Source organism: Pinus tabuliformis, chromosome 2_1 (genome assembly GCF_031772625.1).
Source record: "Pinus tabuliformis cultivar Carrire ecotype Pingquan chromosome 2_1, CPIR1, whole genome shotgun sequence".
NCBI classification, from domain to species: Eukaryota; Viridiplantae; Streptophyta; class Pinopsida; order Pinales; family Pinaceae; genus Pinus; species Pinus tabuliformis.
In genome coordinates this window covers 644,346,950-644,374,303 of record NC_142299.1, presented here as the reverse complement: position 1 = coordinate 644,374,303, position 27,354 = coordinate 644,346,950, and the positions used below count along the sequence as shown (strand labels likewise).

The 27,354-nt window shown below is 38.9% G+C and overlaps 1 protein-coding gene across 2 annotated transcripts in view; it reads left to right on the top strand.

Annotated features, from left to right (window-relative positions):
• The window catches only part of LOC149202221 (phosphoribosylaminoimidazole carboxylase, chloroplastic-like), a 270,243-nt gene that overhangs the window by 18,591 nt on the left and 224,298 nt on the right, over positions 1 to 27,354 (top strand). For both annotated transcript variants that reach the window (XM_089403134.1, XM_089403135.1), the window contains exons 4-5: positions 14,643 to 14,705; positions 14,827 to 14,965. In XM_089403134.1, the coding sequence (XP_089259260.1) occupies positions 14,643 to 14,705; positions 14,827 to 14,965 (202 nt within the window). The remainder of the gene's footprint in view (positions 1 to 14,642; positions 14,706 to 14,826; positions 14,966 to 27,354) is intronic.

Here is a 27,354-nt window from a genome sequence, read left to right as displayed (position 1 = left end):
CTGTGGAAACTGCTGAAGAATAGTGGCTGGTTCCCAAGTTGCATCTTCGAGAGAGGTGTCTTTCCACTTGACGAGGACTTCCCTAATGATGTGGCCCCGCAAGTGCCTGTCTCGTGTGTCTAGGACCTGTTCAGGTTGGAGCCAGATTGACCCTTCTTCGTCCAATTCAGGTAGACTGGTTTGAATTCTGCAATTGTTCCCAATCACTTTCTTGAGGCATGAGACATGGAAAACTGGATGGATTTTTGCAGTAGGTGGCAAAGCCAACTTGTAAGCCACTTCCCCAATGCGCTGAAGTACTTGATATGGTCCGTAGAATTTTGGAGATAGTTTCTGACAACCCTTGTCTTTGAGTGATGTTTGATTATATGGTTGCAGCCTCAAAAAGACCTGATCCCCTTCTTGAAATTGGCGCTCTGAGCGATGTTGGTCTACCTGTTGCTTCATGCAGTTCTAAGCTTGATGAAGATTCTCTCTAAGATGGGCGAGCATGGTTGCGCGGTGTTGTAGGAGTTGATCCACTGCTTGTACTTTTGAGCACCCCTTGAGATAAGAAGTAGGGGAAGGAGGGAATTGACCATATACTGCTTCATAGGGAGTCATTTTGGTGGTGGCATGATAGTTGGTGTTATACCACCATTCAGCTAGAGGTAACCACTGTACCCAAAGATGTTGCTTTTCTGAAGTGAAACACCTAAGGTAGGTTTCCAGACATTTGTTGATGGCTTCAGTTTGACCATCCGTTTGCGGATGATAGGAAGTACTGAGTTTTAGTTGAGTGCCTTGTATCCTGAAGAGTTCCTACCAAAAATTACTGGTGAAGATCGGGTCGCGATCGGACACAATAGAAGTGGGCCATGCAATTTGAAGATCTGATCCATGAAAGATTGAGCGACCAAAGTTGGTGTAAACGGGTGGGGTAGGGCACAGAAATGAGCATACTGCGAAAGTCTGTCCACAACCACCATGATGACTGACTTGTTTCCTGACTTTGGAAGACCTGTAATGAAATCCATAGAAACCTCCGTCCAATTTGATGCCGGGATGGGCAACGGTTGTAATGCGTCTGGTGTGTTGACGGTCTCCCCTTTGTGGCATTGACAGACATCGCATTCTGCTACAAAAGTAAGGATGTCCTTTTTCATGCCTGTCCAAAAAAATGATCTTCTGGTGCGAGCATACGTCTTCTCAAAGCCTGAATGTCCTGCAATGGGGGATGAGTGCAATTATGCCAAAATGCGACTTTTGAGGGTGGATGTTGGTGATATTACGACTCTGTCCCTGTAACGAAGAATATCATCCTGCCACGAGTAGCCCTTGGTGGAATTTGGATCTACCTGCAATTGAGAAATGAGTTGGGAGAGCCCGGGATGTGAAAACCATTCACTGCGAGCCTCTTCAATCCATTCTGGAATGGGGAGGGAAATTGCTAGCAGAGTACTTTCCTCCTCAAATTGGCGAGATAATGCATCTGCTACACTATTGTCTTTCCCTTTCTTGTAAATGATCTCATAATCATATCCCAGCATTTTGGCGAGCCATTTATTTTGTTGTGGGGAGGATAGGTGTTGCTCGAAAAAATATTTAAGACTGTGATGATCTGTGCGGATTTGGAAACGTCGCCCCAATAAGTAAGGTCACCAGGTCTCTACTGCATGTAAGATGGCCATCATTTCCTTCTTGTAGGTAGATTGGCCCAGATTCTTCCCACTTAGTTGTTGGCTTGTGAAGGCCAAAGGTCGTCCTTCCTGCATTAAGACTGCCCCAATACCTGTACCCGAAGCATCACATTCAATGACAAAAGATTTGATGAAGTCAGGTAGTGCTAAGACTGGAGTGGAACACATGGCATTTTTTAGAGCTGTAAATGCCTGTTGTGCTTCCTCATTCCAGAAGAATGAATTTTTCTTTAGGAGTTGAGTGAGGGGTTTCGCTATGCGACCATAGTTGCGGACAAATTTACGATAATAGCCTGTGAGACCAAAAAATCCTCTCAAGCTCTTCAAGGTCTTAGGTTGAGGCCAATCCTGCATTGCCTGGATCTTTTTGGGGTCCACCTTGACACCTTCACGCCCCACAATGTGGCCCAAATACTCAACTTCTTCCATGCCAAACAAACACTTGGACATCTTGACAAATAATTTATGCTTGCGGAGCAGTTGCAAGAGTAGATCTACATGCTGAAGATGTGCGGCCCAAGTGCAACTATAGATGAGGATGTCATCGAAGAAGACAAGGACAAATTTCCTGAGATATGGTTTGAGAATGTGGTTCATAAGGCTCTGAAAAGTAGAGGGGGCATTACAAAGACCGAATGGCATGACCAGGAACTCATAATGGCCTTCATGAGTTTTGAAAGCAGTCTTTGGAATGTCGACTTCCTTCATGCGAATTTGGTGGTAGCCTGAGCGAAGATCCAGCTTAGTGAAGAATTGAGCCCAATTGAGTTCATCCAGCAAATCGTCAACCACCGAGATGGGAAATTTATCTTTGACTGTCAACTTATTGAGGGCCCTGAAGTCTAGACACATCCGCCACTCCCCATCTTTCTTGAGCACCATGACCACCGGAGATGAATAAGGACTAATGCTGGGACGAATGACACCTACTTCCAAAAGTTCCTTGATTATTTTTTCTATTTCGTTCTTTTGGGTGAACGGATATCTGTATGGGCGCACATTTGGGGGTTGGGCCCCTGGAACCAAGGTGATGCTATGATCATGTTCCCCTCTCGAGGGTGGAAGCTCATGAGGCTTGTCAAAGACCGGCAGATGGTTATTTAAAATCTGTTGCATCTCAGGATGAATTGGCAGAGACTTGGTTTCGACTGCCTGGATGGCATTAAATTGAGCTATAACTCCATGATGGCCCTTTTTGAGCAATTTTTCCATCCTATGCGAGCTGATGATAGAGGGAGCTCCCGCTTGGAGTCCACGGAGGGTATGTGTGTAGTTGTTCTGCTTAAAACTCATATATAACTCCTGGAAATCCATTGTGATTGGCCCAAGAGTGCGGAGCCATTCAGCGCCGAGGACAATGTCGCAACCTCCCATGTGTATGGCAAACATGTGGGTTTTCAATTGATAATCCCCCATTTGAAGTTTGACATTTTCACAGCGGCCTTCACATTTCATTGTGCCCCCATCCGCAATTTGGACTTGGAAGTTAGAAACTGCTCGTACAAAACAATGCACTGCTTCTGCGACTTTTTGATGGATGAAATTATGTGTACTTCCACTATCAATCAAGACTACTATTGGGCGATGTTTAATAAAACCTCTGATTTTGAGAGTTTGAGGTGAAGAAATCCCTGCCAAAGCATGCAGCGAAATAACTGGTTCGTCAGAGACATTGTCCTTTTGGTTGTCCTCTTCTAGCGCCTCATGTTCCTCAAGTGGTGGATCTTCCTCTGTTGAGCTGTAGTCAGTGGCATCAATTTGAAAAAATTTGGGCTCCTTGCATTTATGACTTGGGGAGTATTTTTCATCACAGTAGTAACATAATCCTTGCTTTCTTCTTTCGGCCATTTCCGCAGGTGACACCTTTTGGACCTTAAGTGTTTGAGTCATGTTGTGAGCCTGTGGGGGGCGACCTTTAGCGGAGAAATTTGGGCGACTGTACTGGGCTGCTAATGCACGTTCCACGTTACGAGCTACCTTGCAAGCCTCCGTCCATGTGGGAGGGTGGTGCAGTAGGACTTGGGCTTTGATGGCTTCTTTAAGACCGCTGATAAAACATTCCATGTAGAACACATCTGAGAGACCCCAAGTGCGGAAGGCTAAGGCTTCAAAAGCTGTAATATATTCATCCACTGTACCAGTCTGTCGGAGCTTAGTAAGACGACCCAAAAAAGAAGATTCCTGGTCAAAGCGGTCTGTAAGAGCTTTTTTGAATTTGGTCCAAGCCAGAAAAGGTCCATTGCAACGTTGATGCCATTCCCACCATTGCCACCTTTCATTGTCCAAGTACATGCTCCCCACCATAAGCTGAGTCGCATCATCTAAGATGTTATTCAGATTGAAATACTGCTCCATTTGTGCTATCCATGCTGCCGGGTGAGAACCATCAAATTTATGCATATCCAACTTGGGAGGTCGCTGACGGGATTGTTGGTGGGTGCGCCAGACGTGAGGAGAGTGGCTAGACTCACCCTCACTGTGTCCATTGCCATTATACGCCTCCTCGTGGGCTTCCTCCTTGCCCTTCGGGATTATGCTCGGGATCAGGCTATTTAGTCGGTCAAGCTGAATGTGGAGGGATTGCAAGGATTCTTCAAGTTTGTCCATCCTTTCATTGGCCATAGCTTGAGCTCTAGTTTCTACCATGCACTGACCTGATGTTTTTGAAAATTGGGACCGCCTAAAATTTTTTTTTCACTAAGAATTGAATGGTACCACCGTGCTCAGCTTGTTGTCCCAATTCTGATGGGCTAGATCACCAATAAGCGTCCCCGGAGATCTCAGACTATTTTTTTTCTTTTTTCTTAAAACTCCTAACGGAGTTTTACTCCTTCCTTATGAATACTGCAGTCGCCAAATCCTCAAAATGTCAATGCGGCCAAAAGTCCTGCGAAAATTATACCCCGGTATAGGAACCCCACACAACTACTCAGATCTGGTGGATCTGAGAGATCTGAATGGCGGATCGGATAGCTCTGGGCGGCGGAACAGACTGCTGCTGCGGATCTGATGGATCTAATAGATCGGAATGGCTGGTTTGCTAACTCAGAACTGCAGGACTGATGTCTGCTGCTGCTGCACCTCTTTGCACGCTGATCTGGCAGATATGATGCGTGATCCCCAGATAGAAAAGGGAACTATGGTCTCGAGGAGTGTTAGGTGCTACAGATCGCAATATACATAAGGGTCTGACAGTAGTACTCGGCCCAATGTTTCAGGGCTCTAACTAAGGAGGATCAACCGTACCCTTAGTCGTACAACCCGACTACCCTATCGTACGGGCGAGTAATCTCTCCGAGTGCTGTTCTTGGTGTACTGTAGCAGCAAGACGGCCGAAGGTTTATCTATGGCGAGGTTGCAGAGGAGCTAAGGGGCTTCCGATATACCTAGAAGGTACTTGGAAGACAGTCCGTACGCGGTTCTGTCTAATGCGCTACTACTCGAAGGGGTACCCACAGGGGTTACAAGGGAGTCCAACAAGCGTGACCACCTCTTGTATTTCCTGCGTGCATGCCTCCCCAAATCCGCAGGTTTATGCGCTCAACGACAGATCCCGTGGTTTAAAGATGCCGGAACACGTCTCTAGCCAAAATTTTTTTTTGCTACGAAATGGAGATCCCACCGGCCCTGGAAAGTGCTCTGATACCACTTGTTATGCTCTTAACCTGCAAAAGATACCCAAATACAGAATATGCGAAGAAAGATACCCAAAACATAGAACAGTGAGAGACAACAACAAATATTTTATTATTCAGAAAGCAATGTTCACTGGCCTCTTCGAGGGGGCAACCTCCAATAGAGTAGAGCTCGATACAAAAATAAGACACGATGCTCCTCGCAGGGAGTCTCTATTCTTTATATATGACTCATACATGCAATACCAAGGATCAATACCATGGGTTTTATTAATACCATCTATCTAATACTACGGCCCATTTGCAACTAACTGTGGTCCCGTCATTAATTGCGGGTTAACCACTTACAATTATTAATATGGGCTTTATTGACTCTTGACTATGACTCGATCCCATTACATAAATAAGGGGGTTAGGGTGGGACCCTAACACAAATGCAACTTGCGGAGGCATATGGCATGTCATTGTCAAATAGTGGCTAGTAGGGGCTAATGGTTGGCACATTGTCAAATGTAGGAGAACAATTTCCTCCTATAGGGTTACCCATTTGGTGGGTAACAAGTCCCACATAGTTTGTGAATTGATTCAAATGTTTAAATTTTTAGTCATGGTAAGCAGATTATGCACTTGAAAAGTTACTCCTAAAACTCTAGGTAACTACAAACGCTGTTCTTCAATTGAAATTGCAACTTATGAATGTTTTAATCTACAAAAGCAACATATTGAAACAAACACCAAATACATATGCTCAACATTAAGACTCAAATTTACATCTCTATTTTTATTCAAATTTAAAAATAGTGGGCTAATATACTCTCAAACTAGCATCTATTAAATTTCTCAATTTTCCATATTCTAACCTCTTTATACAGTAGGAGAAAGAGGAAGGTACAATGAATTTAGACACATGCACAACAACACGCCCACTGAAAGTACCCTAATGCGCCGTCCTTGCATGAATAGATGAGCCAAGTGAAGTATGCCTCTACTGGAGATGAACCAAGGCATGCAAGCATTCATCCTCCTAGAGATCTGTGCCTAAACTAAGACAAAGAATTCACATGCATGAGTGCCTAGTCTATTTGGGGAACTGCACGTTTTTACTAGCTATGCATGCAACTACTAACTAAAGAAGATTTCTAATAGAATTGAAGTGCTAAATATGGAAAAGGTCTAAAATAGAACTGAACCATTGATGGTGCATGCACCCTCTATCTACTTCTCTTTGTAAATGTCCTCGTGCCATCATTAACTGTTGTATAGAACTATTAAAGGAGGGCGTATTGTTGTTGTCTAGTGTATTAGAAGAGAAAGGTACAATAGTTGGAACATAACATGAGCTACACACAGGTAGATAAGATAAGATAAGATAAGATGAATGTGTTAATCTACAACATATGATCACAAAAGTGGGTCAATGGGATTGTGTTAGGTACAATGATGTCTATGCCAAGCGGGAGCACTAAAGTGACTCTTATATAAAAGCAAGAAACAAAAAATAAAAGAGCAGTCTATTCTAAAACCCTAGAAGGTCAATTCTAAAAAATGGAGAGGCAATCTAGGAGAATGTTGTACCAGATAAGTGGCTCAATAGCCTATGGTATTGGTGGTAAGAGGCAATCTTGGTTCACCAGAGCTCTCGCTCCTAACATCCTAGGTTGAATGGAGAAAACTCAACATAGATGTTTGTCTAGAAGAATAATAGGGTGAAAATCTCGAATGATTGTTGTGTGGCTATCTGGAAGGAGTGGCCCGTTGCTATGGTTTGGAATATATCAGTTGGTGATTGTATTGTTTGTTAGTATGAGGTTTATTCTAGTGGTGTTGCTAGGATCTCATGGAAGTGGGAATGCAGCTTCGTGTCTTCACTGATATGGAATCATCTTTGTCCATTTGCTGCTTGGTGCCCTATTCAGAGCCATCATAAAAAATGAAGTAATTTGTCGAGTGGAAGCTAGTCTAGGGTGTGGATGTGGTTAGAGGAGAGACGAGTGGGAGGGGGGCTCTGGCATGTATAAGTCCAAGCATCTCTAGTTAGGGTACATAAAAATTTTTGCCCAAGTGTCTGTTTCTTGGAAGGGACAATGGAACTGTGCTTGGATCTCATAATAAATTGTGCAATGGAAGATGAAGTGCTTCTCAGTCGACACCTCACAAAGCTAGCACAATTGGTAGATCCTACCTGATCAACTAATCTAGTGATCAATCTCGATCTGTAGCTAATGAGATCCAACTATAAATTGGCCCAAAGGGATTTGAAGAGTGTGCAACAAATGGCAAAACATGTAATGGGGCTGAACAATAAATCTATCCTTCATAACCATGAAGTGCTCAACATAGAAGGTCAATTTTGGGTGCAATCGGCCTTGTAGGTTAATCTAAGTTGTAGGTGTCACCTTTGATGACCCTGTTCATCTTTTATTGTGTAGGTACAAGGTGTCTGAGTGTGTTAAGGGAATATTTGAATGGACGGAGTTCAACCATCATAATGCCAATAGATGCTAGGAGAGTGGAAACCCGTAGGGATTAGTCTTGGATCGACTAGTTTGGTACTTGACTTGTCATTTGGTCTTATCTGGGGATTGTTTCAAGGGTTGATAGGGTTTGTCGTTTGGTCTTATCTCGAGATTGTTTCAAGGGTTGATAGGGTTGGGTCACTCTATATCAGCTCGTTTCAGTCTAAGTTGACTAATTTTGATAACTTTGGTGAACTTTTAAGAACTCAAGTATGCCTCCATTACTGCCATTAATTGCTTAGCTTTTCTAGGTCCATTTAATTGTCATACAACTTGATGTATACCTTTGCCTCAACTTTTAATCAATGCTTGGATCTTTGGGGCTTCTTGTGAAAATTCCTCAACATGAATCCTTATTGCAACAACTGATGATATTACTCCTATTTGTTAAATTCCTTTAAGCAAATTATTTGCAGTTTCCTACGGAAAATATTGTAATACATACAATGCAACCTTCACTTAGGGTCTAGATCTTCCCCTACCTCTTCCTTAGGGCGTCATTCTATCTTGAGTTTTCTGCATTCGACCTTGGTTGTTAGGAGATAGAGTTTTAGAGGGTGATGACCTTGTCCCTAGATCCATTCCCTTTGTACATCTACCTCCCATTGTGGCAGCCTGCACTTGGATCTAAGGGTTTTCCCATGTTTTCGCATATAGACTTCATGTTTTTACTTTACTTCTTGTTCTTTATATAGGAGATCTTTTAGTACTCCTGCTTTATATTGACATTATTGTACTCAATACTCCCATTGACCTACTTTTGTTGATTTGGATTAGATCATTATATTGTTTGTCATCCATCTTCATTCTTTCAGAGTGGAAAAAGTGGAGGAATCAGCTCGCAGGACCCTTTTTATCGATGGGATCCGGTTTGGCTAATTGGGGTTTGAAAACTTCCGGAAGCATTTAGAGGCATCAAATAATGTTTTTTGGGGGTAAAACCATGCCGCTTTAGCGAAACACCTTTCCTTATTCTACACATAGAGACCTTTCCAACGACACAAGAATCACGTCAATTAGAATCATTGTTATAAGAACCGGACCGATTATCGAATAGGTAGATCACTCAGATCGGGAACTCGTCAGAACCAGATGGAAACTGGCAAAAAAACTGGACCAAAAAATGGTTGAGCAAAAATATATAAAATATTCAAATTTTAAAGAAAAACATATATATTCATGTGCATCCATATAAATTCAAACCATTTATACACAAATATGAAGAAAATTCTCATTTATATAGCAAGAGTGCATAATATGATAATACCGAAATAGCACTTAGTGCAATAGATGTCTGGAACAAAATACATCAAGATACAGGCTCAAAATGGCCTCTGAAATCCAAAAATAAGCATAGTGGTAAGTACTAAACTACAATACTAATCAAAATCAACATCCTTAGCCTCCCCCTCATTTTCATCCTCAGAATTAGCAGTAGCAGATTGAGGATCTATAGTGGGATTTTGATTTGATTCCCCTTGCTCTGAAGGTGGAGTTGGAAGTGGGTCTAAGTCCATCCAAGAAAGATCTTCATTATCAAACGCTGGTTCTTGGGTCTCCATAACAGACTTTGATGATGGATCAAAGTCATCCAAAGTTATGTTGCTTGATTCAGGTGTCTTGTTCAATAATTGGTTTCGCCTCAACCTGAGGTTGTATTGAATATAAACCATGTCATTCAACCGTTTTTGCTCCAAACACTTCCTCTTCTTGGTGTTTTTTCGTTCAAAACCACTCCAATTCCTTTCACACCTAGAAGCATTGCGTGTTTGGCTCAATATCCGAATTGCAAATTTTTGCAATTTAGGGCATTGACTACTAAACTGTTGCCACCAATAAGCTGCAATAAGAGTTGAAAGAAAATAAGTATTAACAAATAATTTTCAAAGTTTGAAACTTGGACTGAACTTCTAATTCTAATTTTATAAAGCCTTTTAATGAGTAAGATAATTTCAAAACTTTGAAATTTCTAAATTCTTACCTGGTGGATCCTTTGCTCTCCTTCTTACAGCCATAGACATCCCAAAGGTACCAATACTCTCATGGAAATGGAAGAGTTGGCTATGTATCTGGTCCCGGGTCTCTGGATCTTGGATCACGTGCTCAATGGATTTGTACAATCCCTGAGTTACCTCCACATCTACTTGAAAATCTTTACTATAATGGTACCTTTAAAATTTAAAAGACAAAAAACATTCATCAACTGATTTTGAATATTTGGAAAAGCATTTCTAAATTCTAATGAATCATTGAATAATAGAACTTATAAACTTTGAAAATTTTAAATTCCATACCTTGGGTTTAGGTAATAGCTAGCTGCATGTAAAAGTCTATGGAGTTGTTTGTTCCGTCTTTCATCGATGGTTCTCCATAGAGGAAGATACTTTTGTCTTTTATTCCCATATGCTTCCTTTATTGTCTCTTTGGCCTGATCCATGGCCTCATAAACAAAACCCATGACAGGTTTATCACCATCTGTAACACTTTCACAAGAGGCTTGCTAAATAGAAATATCTCTTTTGCTTTTCTCCAAAAATATGTAGGTTTTAACCCCGTACAGAAATTACTTGCATACGAATTCTAAAACACATAAAATAAACAATGCAAGAGCATAACACATAAAACACATATACACAGAGATTTTCCCCTGGATCCCAAAACCGGGACTACCAGCTTGATTTTTCATTATGTTCCTTTCAATGTTACAATACATATTTTTACATGTCGAAGCATCCAATACCATGGACCGAAAACCGTCGCGTCCAAAACCATGTGCGAAAATCATGCACAAAACCATAGGTAGGTCTGTCCAACCTAATATAGGGTCCAAAAAAACAAAATTTTCCCGGGGCGTTACCCCGGACCCCATAGAGGGGGGTTACCTGCACCCCCCAAACCCCCTATGATTCCTCCGCTATGCAATCGGTGCAACGAAGGGGGGGCTCTGCCTCCCCTCTAACCCCTCAGTTAACTACGTGGGCTAGTCGTGGAAAGAATATAACACAACCGAACAAAATATTTTTCAAATACTTTGCTAGCCATCTATTTCCCTTCTGCCTTTTTGCTCCACTGAGAGGTATTCCATTCATCAGAAGCAAACATCTTTCTCAAGTTTCCTTTTTGCTAAACAAGGGATTGCAACGAAAGAAAGTTTGTTGCAAATATGTGATGGTTGACCGAACAAGCTCTTTACCCTTAGTGTGTTTCCTCATAAGGCTCAAAACCCATGAGTGGTTGTAGATGTATCTAGTGATGGATTTTGCTTCTTCCACACACTTCTTCACCCACTCAATTTTACCAATGTCCTCAAGCATGAGGTCCAAACAATGGGTTGCACATGGTGTCCACCAAATGGTGGGGTGTTTTTCCTCCAACAACCTTCCAGTTGCAACATAGTTGGAGGCATTATCTGTGATCACTTGCACAACATTCTCAACCCTTATTTGCATAACCACTTCATCCAAAAGATAAAATAGCAATTGTGCATCCTTTAACTGATCAGATGCATCCATAGATTTGAAAAACATGGTGCCTTTTGGGCAAGCAATCAATAAATTCAATATGGTGCGGGATTTCCCATTAGTCCATCTATCAGACATAATTGTGCACCTTGTTTTGGTCCATGAGTGCTTGAACTCTGCAAGGTACTCTTCTATTCTTTGGACCTCATTTTGTAAAAGTGGGCCCCTAATGTCATGAAAACTAGGGCCTTTGAAGCCTGAACCACATGCAGCTGTAGCATCAATCATAACTGATAATATGGAGAATTAGCAGCATTGAAAGATATGTTTGCATCATACTGCCATCTAGCAATGCATTCCCAAGCAACTTCCCTCTCTATCTTCTTCCATTTGGCATCAATAGTGGGTTGAGCACCAGGGGTGGTGCGAGGCACGAAGAAAGAGTCAAGATTCCCTGCATGTGCCCTTTTCAAACTAGATGAACTAGGGCGAAGCATGCTCATCTCCAAGTCTAATAGGGAAACTAGAGGCATCTTCAAAACTTGGGATATGGTCTTCAAGATCAGGGTCCATGCAAGGGGCATTATCTTTTGAACTTTTGCCTATGTCCTTTTCAATTTCACTGCTCTTGCTCTTTTCTTCATGGAAGGCTTCAATTAAACCCATCATGTGATTTCTTACGTCATCAAAAACTTTGTCACAAGGTTCTACTTGGCCTCTCCAATGAGCTAAGTGTTCTTTAATCCTATGAATCCCCCACCTTTAACAATCTTCCCACAATAGTTGCAAACTTTTTTTCCAGCTTTATTCAAATGGCAATGTAACCATACTGGATCATTCTTGGTTCAAGGGGCCATGGCAACCTCTACAAGCAACAAATAGAAATCTGTATACAAAGCCCTAACATTTCTTACTTTCTAGGGTAAAAAAAAAAGATCTGCATAAAAAGCCCTATAATTTTTTAATTTATAATGAAATAAACAACAAATTTTAACCAAAAAATAGAAGAATATTAAGTGCCTTAACATACCTAGAGAAGCCTTCCAAAAATTGAAAACAATAGCAGCTCCAAATAGCAGCAAAAACAACATTTTTTAACAAAAAAAAGAAGATTAAGTGCCTTGACATACCAAGAAAAGCCTTCCAACAATTGAAGACACTAGCAGCTCCAAACAACAGCAAGAAACAGCCCCCAAAATCCCTTTGTCACCTCCAAAAATAGCTAAAAGCCAAAAAGATCTGCACACAAAGCCCTAGAAATTAGTATTTTGTTGGGTAAAATAAATAATTTTTAAGACAAATACAATGAAAAATTAAATTAAACTTAAAGATCTCAATAGAAAGCCCTAGGAAATCTTACTTTCTAGGGTAAAAAAGAAGAATACTTTTAAAGAGATTTACCAGAATTTAAATAGAAATCTACATAGAAAGCCCTAGAAATTTTTAACATAAAAGCCCTAGAAATTTTTAACATAAAAGCCCTAAAAAATTTCACAAAAGCCCTAGAAATGTCTAACAAAAAGCCTTGGAAATTTTTAACAGGGAAAGCCCTAGCGAATTAGAAATTTTTAGCCAAAAAAAGAAGAAAATCAGGTGCCTTTACATACCTGAAACTAACAACAGGCTTGCAGCTCCAAAATTTGAAAAAAAAAGCAAGCTACCAGCTCCAAACAGTGGCAAAAGGCAACCCCAAAAACCCCTTCAGCCACCTCCAAAAAACAATTAACAGCCAGCCCACAATCCTTAGCAAAAAATCTCTTGAAGCAGCTCTAATTCTTTGAATTTCTCCAACAAGTTTTCTCCAGCTGAGCCCTTCAATAAGATCTCCAATCCTGCACAAAACCCTCTTAAGAGTCCAAGGACCAAAACCCCTGCAAAATAACAAATATCTCCAAGAGTCCAAGAACCAAAACCCACTCACAAATCTCAGCTCAAGAAATACAAGAAGCTGGAATGAATAGTGTGGGTGAACTAGAGGGGGTGAGGGTCATTAAATAAGTTTGAGAGGGGCTGGGATTTACTTTTTTGTGGGCCAGCTAAACAAAAATTAAAAAATAAAAATAAAAAAACCGGTCCCAACTAAGAAAAAGTATAAAAAACCAACAAATAATTAAAATAGCAATTAAAATGGGCCCCAGCGAAAAAAATTAAAAATAAAAAAATGTTTAAAAATTCGGTCACTGGGCCCCGCACTGGTCAATTTCGACGCCTTTATTGAATTGGCCTTTTCCTGTCTGTTGCCCCGGTTCGAACCGGTTTGAGGCTAAAAACGGCCGGACCGGCTGGTTCAAAACGGTCCGGTCTGGTCCTAATAACACTAATCGGAATCTATTATGCCACTCAAAAGTTGACCTTTCTGCGTTCACCACTATATTTCGAGAGGATGCCATGTCAACCCCCATAATTCATGGAAAAGGGGTTAGCCATGTAATTATGTTGTAGAAGACTCTAGAGAGTCTATATTGTAACTCTGGTTAAGAGTTGAGATAGTCAAACCTAACCACTAGTAGACTATTTGACTGTGTTATAACTGGGCCACTAGGAGGAAAAGGGGTTCCATTCTTTCGAGTGCATTTGTTCCATAGCTGAGCAAAAATAGCCGAAAGGGATAGGAGATAGAGCAAACATAGAGGATTTGTGCACTATAGTAGCCACAGTGCACAGGCCATACTTCTTTGTACTCCCAACCATTTTCTATTCAGAGAAAGGGAGCAGAGCGGCGTCATCTTCGAGTTGGGTTTTTCTCCCAAAAGTGTTTCCTAGGTCATATCTGGTGTCAAATGTGTGTGAGCTTTTATTTCGTTGTTCTCTCTTTTCTGCATAATTTTTAATTTGGATACATGCACTATTAACAATATTCTACAAATCTAGAAATCTAAAAAATAAATAGAACTATAATAATGTAGAATTTCAGATTTTAAATATAATTTTATTTGATCTGTTGTGACGAACTGTCCATTGGAATATCCACGGCAGTTTACGGATCATTTGCTGGACATTAATATAATTATCTTATTTGATGCAGCCTTCCATCAATTTCTTTTTATTGCTTTATATAGGATGAAGCTACTACCTGCCTCTGAATGATTATAGTTTTATACGATGCCCTATTTATCTGCTTTCAATTTTGTGAACATCTTGATAGTTGTGCATTGAGAAAATTCATGTACACTGCACAATTGGATAGATGTATCTGTGAAAGTTGACATGTGTCTCTTACCTGCATAAAAAATACAAATGAAAATTGTCACGTGGAACAAAACGTTCTTCTTTTGGCAAATATTCTTCTTCCAAGAAATTGCTATAATATTTAAATGCATTGACAGTTGATCAATAATTTTGTTCTTACAGGACAAATATTTGCAAAAGGTTCACTTTAGCCGGCATGATGTTCCCATCCCAGATTTTATGCAGGTTTGATGATTGATTTTCCATGTCATTTAGTTGTTAAGCTTGCAGGGTATCAATTTTTATCATTCTTGTGTTCTAGGTCTTGGAGAGATTACTGACAATTCAGCTATGGACTTGATGGCAGATTGATTGCTTTGAAAGTGCAGAGAAAGCGGGTGATTTGTTTTCGTATCCTATAGTGATCAAAAGTAGACGCCTTGCTTATGATGGGCGAGGCAATGCTGTTGCATATTGCAAAGAGGACATAACTGCAGCTGTGTCTGGTAAGGTGCAATATTTGCCTATCCATGCAAATTGGAAAGGGATTAAAAACATAGACAAATTTGTAAATGAGTTCAAGGATTTATTGATTGTCATTATATGTTATCATCTATGGTATAGTGTTGTAATCAGTAACAAATAATACAAATACCACATCACTGGGAAACAATCGTCCAATTTATTTATTTTCTATTGTTTCCATTTTTCAAAATTTCTTCTTTTTTGAGAATATATTTGTTTAATATATATGTCTAGTATTGCCATGATTTTAATTTTTATTTCTAGTCAATTATGTTTTCATGCCACAGTGTGTGGGCATGTGTTATCCCATGACTATTGTTTGAAGAACGTTCATGGACTTTCAAGATGGAATAATATCTTACTGTATGGTAGTACTTTTGTTGCAAAATCAGTGGCAGAGGAGGAATGTTCCAGTCCCAATAATTGGTACATTAATGGGCCTAGATAAGATAAGATAATTTTATTTATGTCCAACAAATGACTGCAAAAGTATGTCAATGGGACTTGTTACTGATTGAACTTTCTCTTCAGTTACAAACTCCCAACAATGGTTACAAGCGTAAGGATAACTCAAAAGGGCTATCACTGTCACCACAATTCACCACAATAGCACCTCTCCTCACTAAAGATTGGCTCACCTCTGGCACAAAAGGGGTATCTCTAGGGTTAAGATCACTAAAGCTTTATGCAAATGAGTCTTAGGTAAAAATTAAAATGAAGAGTTCCTTTAGTAAAATAGAAATCTAGATGATTTAGTAACTTTATATTTTATGGTGGTTGAAGGTGAGTGACTAGTACCAATAACCTGATAGAGCATATGGAGTCTTAGGGTTTCTAGGAGGGCTGAGGTCTATGAATGAATGGCGGTAAATATGTTGTTATAACATGCATAAATTCATATATGAATGCATGACCTGATTTATGAAAATTAACAGATTTGTATGCCCTTACAAGGTGCTCTTCTTCTGCACAGGCTAAGACAATATGAAGATATTAAGTTCAAGCTGAAATACACCATGTACACTTCAGTGAAATGCCATAACATTAATGATTCATATTAAGAAGTAAAAGAAGCAAGAAGATGAATAAATAGAACCTCTTTCAATCCCCTTTCTCAATGACAAATCTGCCCTATATGATGCCCTTATTGCAGCAGATTTAATAGAAGTTTCCAGCGCATAAAATCAACAAGTTGAAGTGAATGAACACCAGACATATGTGGATAAACCTTTGATTCACTTAACCTTCATGAGAAGAAGTATAAGGCTACAAGCCAAACACTAGAGCTCTTTCTCCAATTTCCCAATAAGTATTACAATGGAGGAAGCTTCTCTTATATAGAGTTAAATCACAAACCCTCAATCATAAAATAACAATATCTAGGTCTTAGATACATGATCTCATCTAGGTAAACATAAAGTATAGTATCCTATAACTATCTCTAAGACAAGTCAAAACGTAAGGCAATAGAATAAATGGACATAGTAGTAGGGATGCCTCTTGTCCTCTTCACATGCAAAATGCCTCATTGATCTAGGATCATTTGCTTGTATAGAACTCTTTCTTGTGCCATGCATGGCCTTAGTGCACAAATCAATCCATTAGTTGACCTCAAGAGATATGCGAAAAATCAATAATTAAGAGAACGCTCCCCTAGATTAGGGAATCAACACCCTTAACAAACAAAAGCATGCGCAAAATGGTATAAATATCTTAGGGTGCTTTCTCTAGGAAGCCATCAAACTCGCCCCCAAGGTAATCTCATGGACATATGTGCAAAAGGGATTCATTTAGCTGTTATAACCGCATCTATGGATGAAAGAGATCTCAAATAATGTGCCAAAGAGTAGATCCATTTGCATGTATGATTTGTAAATTGTCGTGGATATTCCATTGGACAATTTTGTTAGACTTTCATGAACCCAACACTCGGTATTTGCTTCCCAACAATTGCTAAGCAGAATGAATACACGTCCAGATTCCTAACTCATAAAAATATAGCGGAAGCAAAAATTACTTGATTTGAATCACACACACATACATATTTATGCCCAATCAACAGTGCTTCATTAATAAATTAATCACCAAACTTACTTGGGCTCCTGTACCAAGGATAATGGCCCAACTGAGAAAATATAACACTGATCATCAGCCTACCACATTCTCTCGAACCTAGCACACGCTCATTGAGGCACCTCACATTAGGCTCAATCTTGTGTTATTGTTGTGTCTAGGCACCTCACATTAGGCTCAATTTATAACTTTCCTAGGCTAAGATTGACAACTAAAATTAGCTCGTCAAGTTAATTGAAGATAAGTGAATTTACTTGATTTAACTATGCTATCTTTAGCTTTCTCTACTTTAACTCAAGTACACGTCATAAATTTAGTTTTCCTTACATGCACATCACATCAACATGCGTGCAACTCACTTGCACACTTTGCATGTCGAATGCAAGCTCCTAACGAGGCAAATCAAGGTCCTAGTCAAGACACAAGGCTAGAAGTGTTTGAAAATGTAAAGTAACAACTTGTAATTCTTATTTTCCTTAACCTTAATATTTTCTTGTGAACTTTATTAGTCTTTCTTTATGTTCTTTAGTTAGATCTTTTCATCAAACAAATATCAAGAATGAAATAGCAACAATAGAGGACACATAAATTAGGCTCTCAGCCAGGGCAAAACCCCTCCAAGGGGAAAACCCGGAATAACTCTTATCTTCATAGAATCTACTTCAAACGAGACACAAAGACCCAACCCTAGACCAATTCCTTCTCCAAGTACCAATTCATCCCTTCCAACAAGTCCTTCCTTGAACCTGCACCAACTAGCTACGACCTACAACTTCGACTTGCCAACCTGAACCCTACAACTTGCAAGCTACTTTGACCTTTTGGTCTATTACCTCAATTTTGCACCTTCAGCCTGTTACCTCAGTTCTGTACCTTTGGTCTGTTCTGCACCTTTGGCTCAATTTTGTACTTTTGGTCTATTTTGCACCTTCGGCTCATTTCTGCACCTTTGGCTTAGTTCTGTACCTTCGGCCTGTTCTGCACCTCAGTTTCGTACCTTCGGCCTGTTTTGTACCTTCGCTAGAAACTTCAGATGTGATGATCGAATTTGTCTTGGTTGAATGAGTGCTAAATGAGATCGAACTGTTCCTTTATATAGACTTCTCAAGGGGTCAAATTCCCTCCTTTAGGCCAACTTGATGTTTCCAGGGCCGACTTGTACTTTAGGAGATTCCAGGACTTTCTAGACTAAAAAATAATTCTTTTTATAAATACATTTTGCCCAAAAGGGTCTTATAAACATGATGTTGACTCCTTTGACTCATGAAAATAAATCCTAAGACCTAACAAACCCTAGAAGCATGAAGAACATGCTTTTACCTAGAAGACCATCAATAAAGAGCATGAAACCCATGCTTTAATAATAATAACTTTTTCTTTTCTTTTCTTGTTTGTTACATAGGATACATATTGAAATGAGTACAACAACAATTATGAAGACCGAAACTAGTTACATTTTCAACACTCCCTCTTAACTAGGGAGGTATTCATAATTGTACAACTAGTACAACATCATATCTCAAATTGAAGAGTTCTCATAAGAAGAGTTGGATTGATAAGCCATACTGTAAGCATCATCATCATGACCAACATTGTCTCTGAGGCCTAACTAGACAAGCTCTTCTTTAATTAAGAGCATTATGCTGGAGGCTTTATGTGTGATACCACACTACCTCTACAAGGCACATACCCCATCTGGATGTCCACAAGGTATGTCCTTTTAGGACTATTCTTATCTTGGATCTCCAATCCCGAGTCCTCAAAGAATATTGGTCCTCTTCGACTACTCTTACCTTGGATACCCGTCCCATCCTCAAAGACTGTCAGTACCTTTCCTTTCTTGGATGTTATATCCTGAAGGAAACCACAAATGATTATCCAATCCTTCACCATTCTTTCTTCACCACCTGAAGAAGAGAATGCACATGTGATGTTCACCATCACTCCCTCTCAACCAGAGAGGGCATCCCTATTCTCTTAGAGAATAGATCCCTGCTCCTATTCAAGGAAACTCCTTTTGCTCCCTGTTGTCGCGCAGATTGACACGACAACGCTCAGACCAGGGGCTGTCACTCTGATCCCCGATCCCTCCGTTTAAGCCTGTCTCCCGCGGCTAAGGGGGGTAGTCCCTGTGAGATGACGAGACCAACTGTCGACCAGTTGGTTGGGAGACACGAGACACGATATAAAAAAGCACTCGATGGATTTGATTAATTTAGCAGACCAGTGCCTTAAGAGATTGTGGTTAAAACGATTACTTGTTAAATGATATAAAAATATGGACAATGAACAACAATCATCTATCATCAGCTAAATCACAATGCTCCTAGAATGATCAAAACGATATCCAGCAATTGAGAATTTTCAAAAAATGAATGCTTTAAAGTTTAAACCACCACGAACCATAAACCATTAACCAGATATCAATTTCGCATCTCGACTTGAAAATTTAGATCTCAGCATGAAAGATATGACAATTCCCAAAAATAACTGGACCTAAAAATTTCCAAAAAAAAAATTTTTTTTTTTATATTTTTTCAATTTTTTTTTTTTTTTTTTTAAAGATTTAAAATAAAATAAAAAAATCTAACCATTAAAAAATTTAAAATTAAAATATGTACAAATCTAATTTAAAACATTATAAATCTAAATTCTAAAAATAAAACTAACACATTAAAAATTAATTAAATCAAATCTAAATAAACAAGATTAAATCAAAATCTAATTAAAACTAAGTCTAATTTTTTTTTTTTTTTTTTTTTTTTTTAAATAAAAATTATATCTATCAAAATGAAACGATTTAAAATCTAAAACCTTAACCAAAAATCTAAAACATAAATCTAAAACCTAAATATTAAAATCTATTTTAAATTATAAATCAAAACTATACAAATTTTAGATTTAAACTAACCTAAAAAAATCAAATTAAAATCTAAAAAAAGAAAATTACGTAACCACACAAAAACCCTAAAACTAAACCTATGCAAATAATAAAAAACGCGTATCTAAATCCTAATCGACTTAAGGGGCCGAAATGACTTACACATGAATCGAAATTGGTTGTTCGAACAGAGAACCGTAAACCCAAAAACGCTGAACGTGACCCAAACGAAAATTCCACTGCGCGTAAAGTATAAACCCACGACCAGGACGGCGGCAAAAAATTTGAAATCGATTACATATTACCTGGAAGACAGATACGCAGGCTCTTGAAGATATTACCTTGCTGGTTTGACGTGATGACCTGCGCTTCAGAACGCACCACAAATCCGGATTTCATTCACGCTGAGGATTGAAGAACCCTTGCATGAGTGAGGCTGTTACATCGACAAATGCTGGATTTAAACCACTGTCTGTAGGCGTGAAGGAATACTGAGCAAGTTTCTGAGGAAAGGATTGCAGGTTCCTGCCCGAAAGTGAAGAGAATGGACAGCGTGTATTGCTGATGGGATATGGTCTCGAAACCCTGGCTCAGCGAAGGATGGATGCACAAGCATATAAACAGTGAATCGATTTGGCGGCCAGATTCGATTCTCTACAAATGACAGCGGCAGCAAACACCTGGGTACCCAGATTTGGCATAGAGAAGATCATACTATTGTGCCTTCTGTTGACTGAGCAAGAATGAGACGAACGGCTTCACGCTGCGTCTTTACACATTATACATAGTTTTGTCTCCTTTCTGCGATGCGTCCGGCATTTGTCTTGAAACATAAGTCCCCCAACAGTGATTTATAAAACGGATCAATATTTTTCTTTCATCATTAGCCCATAAATGGTTCTGGCTGGTTCATGCAGCAGCAAAGGTTTTGCACGCAGCTTAATCCCCTGAGTGTGGAAAAAACTGTGGCTACTGGCGAAATAGGGTACGGATGATGGCCCTGAAAATTTAATAATCCTGCAAACCTGAAAGGAAAAGATCACCCAAAGGAAAAATATGCCTAAAACCAAGAAACTGAAAACCCTAATTGAACCTGAACAAAATTTTGAAATCCTAGAACAGTTGATAAATGTACAGATTTTTGGCCCCTTAACAGCCAGATTTAGTAGTAAGCACAGAAAATATTTTAAGAATAAAAATTTGAGATTTTCACTGTGAAGAACTTCAGAAAAAAAATATCTCATGCAAATCAGATAAATAAACCGAATGATAGACCCAGGGTCAAATCCAACTGGGCTTAGCAAAAAATGCTTGCGGGAGTTGGCTGGTTCAGCCGAGAACTTCCCCGAACGCCCACAAATTTCCTTCAGAAAATGTTTTCTGCACAGCTCAAAACCACCATCAGTAAAGAGGGCAAAAATGCTGCTAGATCTCAGGAAGTAATGGAGATACCTGCCATTGCTTCAGAAACCCTAACAACACCCAAACCCCAGCAAGTGAACAAGATACCTGTGCTCACAATACTCTACAAAAAGCTATTATTAACGGCTGAAAATAACATATGCAGAAAATTTAAACAATCTCACAGCATTTCAAGAGAGTAACACCAGCAAGATATGGACCCCAAAGTCTTCTTTTATTAACCAGAAACAGATTTACAAGAGAGCTTCTTCAGTATCAGACTCACAGATCGAATGATCTGAAATGACCCCCTAAGACCCTATATAAAGGAAATGATCCCAACGGCTAGTTCGAATGATCCATGTAGAAATGATCTCGACCGTTGATGAGGATCAAGACATCTCTTGATCTCATCCGTCGATTTATTCACTTAAAATATTATTATTTTATTAGTTAGGGTTTTTGCTTTATTTTTTAATTATTTATTATTTTATTTCATTTTTTAAATTTTTAAATTTTTTATTAATTTCATTTTTTAAAATATTAAATTTTTTATTTATTTCATTTTTTAAATTTTTAAATTTTTTATTATTTTTTATTTATTTCATTTTTTAAATTTTTAAATTTCTTAATTTTTATTTATTTTATTATTTTATTTCATTTTTTAAATGGATCATCGAACTAAGCCTTCGGAAACATCACCTAGGACCTAGGAGTTAGAACTCACGAGGGGATTTAAAACATTTTCAACCCTCAAGACACATTCCATGATGACTTTTTACAATTTACATCTCAAGGGGACAAACCCACTTAATACAGACCCTCACAAAATACCCAGTTCTGCGACACAACTATAATCTAGCAGATCAACACACTAGGATTCTCCTAAAGTTCTAATGACAAAATCCATCCCGGCTTTGGGGTCAGGTTTGAAGGAAAACTCTGCCGATCCATGGATCGGTGAGACGAAAAACCTTCCGGGACGTAGATTACCACTAGAAAGTTAGGTCCACCTAGGCAATTCACATACACGACTCATATCTGCTAAGATTATTTACAATTCATATATGCAGACTGGGTTTACAATCAAAATGATTAAGCTGCTGATGACTGCAGGATGGCACGGACACGCTGATCAGGTGCTGCCCCTTTTTGCAAAGAAAAGGGTGGTGTACTGCATGGGTAGTTGACCGGTAGTGGTCAACATCTGGCTCTACTTGGGGACACGTTGCTGCTTGCAGGAATGTGAGAATCCAGAATTTGCATCCACGCAATACACAATAAAACATAAGTAGCGTCCATCCAAAAATCATCATATACATTAAGCACAGGAAAGATAAAAGCTCTTCATTTATTAACTAATCTAGAAAAGCAAATCTAATCCTAAAACCGTAATGAAAATGATGAAATGACAAGTAGGGTTAGAAATACAATACAAAGGATGCCCCATGGCATCAGATGTGTTCAATATAGCGTATACTGAGCATTTGCCTGCTTTCAGGCAAATCTGTCGGCTGCTTGTCGGATGTGCCATGTCCAATTTTGCATATGGTAGGACTCTTTCCTATCCGAAAATCAAGCTGCTCACGGCCGTCTGATGCATCAAATCTTCTTCTTATTTTCTTTCTCTTACGTTTTTTCTTTCTGGCAGGTTGAATTACTGATGACCTGGAACTTTCTGTTTCAAAACTATCAGATGAAGTATGCGTGATATGTCTTTCTTTAGCCCGCATCTGATCTTTATCATTCTTAAGTCTATCCGGATCACCTTCAATTAACCATCTTTCAATCGAATCAATAACCTCCTCATAATAAGATGGAGCTTGTTGTAGCAAATGAGAAGGCTCCTGATCTAGTGATGTCACCTGGTTTCTTTCATCTTCCAATTGCTGAAACCTTTGAACCTGTATTTTAAATGCATCTATCTGACTAGAGTGTTCAACCTTTATAGCGCTGATTTGTTTGGCATGGTGTTCTTCCATGTCTTTTATCACTTTATTGTTCTTTTCCTTTATGTCCATCAAGTAACGCTGCATGAAATTTATTTCTTCTTTATGATTCGCTTGCATGTCAGCCAACTGATTATTATGATTGAACGTCATGATAGTCATTTCCTCATCCATAGTTAGTAACTTGTTTTGCATAGAGTCAATTTCCCTATCATGATCAGCTTTCATGGTCACCATATTTTCCTCTAAGACTGACATCTTGCTTTGCATGATTCTAATTTCTGTTTCATACTTAGTTTTTATGGCCTCAATTTCCTTAGCATGGTGACTTTGCGTGACCTCAATCTCCCTATTACGTCTTTCCAGGTGGGTGCATAAAGTTTTCACATCATTGACATAATTAGTTTGATTGATTTCCATATTTCTTACCAGCATCATTAGGTCTCGTAAAATGTGCTTTTGCTCTTCCCTTTCATTGTCATTTGTCCCTGATTTTCCACTATCATGAACTTGATCTGCATTAGTACTGGTGGATGACACATTCTGATCTTGAAATCTTTCTTCAATAGCTTGACCTTTAATATGATTACTTTCATTCTGTTGCACAATTTTAGAGGCAGAAGGCAAGCTGTTTGGACTATCATATCTATCTTTAAAAGCATTGAGAATGTCTTGTAAAGAAGTGAAAAAATCATGAGGAAAATTATTAAACCAATTCAAGGCATCACCCTTTAAAGAATGGACAAATAGACGCATCTTGAAATCTTCATGATTATATTGAGGAAATCTACAATATAAGGTCATTACACAAGTAAACATGTTTAAATGCTTTCCAACAGTGAGCGAATCACCACCCGAGAACTTATATAATTTAGAAATGGCCTCTTTCGGAAGATCATGGAGATTATCAGTAAAATGACATGGTTTACATGAATAATCCATGATGAACAGTAAGGGATCAAATGGATGATAGAAAGAGATTTCTGCTCAAGAAAATTAAGAGATGAAAGAAGTGGAGTCGCCACCTGAACAATGAATCTGATTCTAGGATCCAAAAAGTAACCACAAGCAGATATGAGGAAAGCTTCTTGTCTGGGAAAAATGAGAAAGTGGAGTCGCCACCCAAACAAGAAACAAACCGAAAAGATGCTACTGATATGGCGAAAAATAAAGCAATAAAAGATCCAAATGATAACCCAAAAGGTTGAATTTGCCAGCTCAAAATGAGAGATGAGAAAGATGAGAAGGTGAATGTCGATGAAAAGTCGTTGAAACACCGAGAAAAAGTTTCCCCGGCAACGGCGCCAAAAAATGTTGGCGTTGCCGGGCCAGATGAAAAGATAAAAATGAGAAGGAAGATTGTCGTTGGAACGCCGAGAAAACAATTTTCCCCGGCAACGGCGCCAAAAAATGTTGGCGTTGCCGGCTCAAACGAATGATAGACAGATGAAATGATGAAAAGATGATGAAATGCCGAGAAAACAAAGTCCCCGGCAACGGCGCCAAAAAATGTTGTCGCGCAGATTGACACGACAACGCTCAGACCGGGGGCTGTCACTCTGATCCCCGATCCCTCCGTTTAAGCCTGTCTCCCGCGGCTAAGGGGGGTAGTCCCTGTGAGATGACGAGACCAACTGTCGACCAGTTGGTTGGGAGACACGAGACACGATATAAAAAAGCACTCGATGGATTTGATTAATTTAGCAGACCAGTGCCTTAAGAGATTGTGGTTAAAACGATTACTTGTTAAATGATATAAAAATATGGACAATGAACAACAATCATCTATCATCAGCTAAATCACAATGCTCCTAGAATGATCAGAACGATATCCAGCAATTGAGAATTTTCAAAAAATGAATGCTTTAAACCACCACGAACCATAAACCATTAACCAGATATCAATTTCTCATCTCGACTTGAAAATTTAGATCTCAGCATGAAAGATATGACAATTCCCAAAAATAACTGGACCTAAAAATTTCCAATTTTTTTTTTTTTTTTTTTTTAAGATTTAAAATAAAATAAAAAAATCTAACCATTAAAAAATTTAAAATTAAAATATGTACAAATCTAATTTAAAACATTATAAATTTAAATTCTAAAAATAAAACTAACACATTAAAAATTAATTAAATCAAATCTAAATAAACAAGATTAAATCAAAATCTAATTAAAACTAAGTCTAATTTTTTTTTTTTTAAATAAAAATTATATCTATCAAAATGAAACGATTTAAAATCTAAAACCTTAACCAAAAATCTAAAACATAAATCTAAAACCTAAATATTAAAATCTATTTTAAATTATAAATCAAAACTATACAAATTTTAGATTTAAACTAACCTAAAAAAATCAAATTAAAATCTGAAAAAAGAAAATTACGTAACCACACAAAAACCCTAAAACTAAACCTATGCAAATAATAAAAAACGCGTATCTAAATCCTAATCGACTCAAGGGGCCGAAATGACTTACACATGAATCGAAATTGGTTGTTCGAACAGAGAACCGTAAACCCAAAAACGCTGAACGTGACCCAAACGAAAATTCCTCTGCGCGTAAAGCATAAACCCACGACCAGGACGGCGGCAAAAAATTTGAAATCGATTACATATTACCTGGAAGACAGATACGCAGGCTCTTGAAGATATTACCTTGCTGGTTTGACGTGATGACCTGCACTTCAGAACGCACCACAAATCCGGATTTCATTCACGCTGAGGATTGAAGAACCCTTGCATGAGTGAGGCTGTTACATCAACAAATGCTGGATTTAAACCACTGTCTGTAGGCGTGAAGGAATACTGAGCAAGTTTCTGAGGAAAGGATTGTAGGTTCCTGCCCGAAAGTGAAGAGAATGGACAGTGTGTATTGCTGATGGGATATGGTCTCGAAACCCTGGCTCAGCAACGGATGGATGCACAAGCATATAAACAGTGAATCGATTTGGCGGCCAGATTCGATTCTCTACAAATGATAGCGGCAGCAAACACCTGGGTACCCAGATTTGGCATAGAGAAGATCATACTATTGTGCCTTCTGTTGACTGAGCAAGAATGAGACGAACGGCTTCACGCTGCGTCTTTACACATTATACATAGTTTTGTCTCCTTTCTGCGATGCGTCCGGCATTTGTCTTGAAACATAAGTCCCCCAACAGTGATTTATAAAACGGATCAATATTTTTCTTTCATTCATTAGCCCATAAATGGTTCTGGCTGGTTCATGCAGCAGCAAAGGTTTTGCAGGCAGCTTAATCCCCTGAGTGTGGAAAAAACTGTGGCTACTGGCGAAATAGGGTACGGATGATGGCCCTGAAAATTTAATAATCCTGCAAACCTGAAAGGAAAAGATCACCCAAAGGAAAAATATGCCTAAAACCAAGAAACTGAAAACCCTAATTGAACCTGAACAAAATTTTGAAACCCTAGAACAGTTGATAAATGTACAGATTTTTGGCCCCTTAACAGCCAAATTTAGCAGTAAGCACAGAAAATATTTTAAGAATAAAAATTTGAGATTTTCACTGTGAAGAACTTCAGAAAAAAAATATCTCATGCAAATCAGATAAATAAACCGAATGATAGACCCAGGGTCAAATCCAACTGGGCTCAGTAAAAAATGCTTGCGGGAGTTGGCTGGTTCAGCCGAGAACTTCCCCGAACGCCCACAAATTTCCTTCAGAAAATGTTTTCTGCACAGCTCAAAACCACCATCAGTAAAGAGGGCAAAAATGCTGCTAGATCTCAGGAAGTAACGGAGATACCTGCCATTACTTCAGAAACCCTAACAGCACCCAAACCCCAGCAAGTGAACAAGATACCTGTGCTCACAATACTCTACAAAAAGCTATTATTAACGGCTGAAAATAACATATGCAGAAAATTTAAACAATCTCACAGCATTTCAAGAGAGTAACACCAGCAAGATATGGACCCCAAAGTCTTCTTTTATTAACCAGAAACAGATTTACAAGAGAGCTTCTTCAGTATCAAACTCACAGATCGAATGATCTGAAATGACCCCCTAAGACCCTATATAAAGGAAATGATCCCAACGGCTA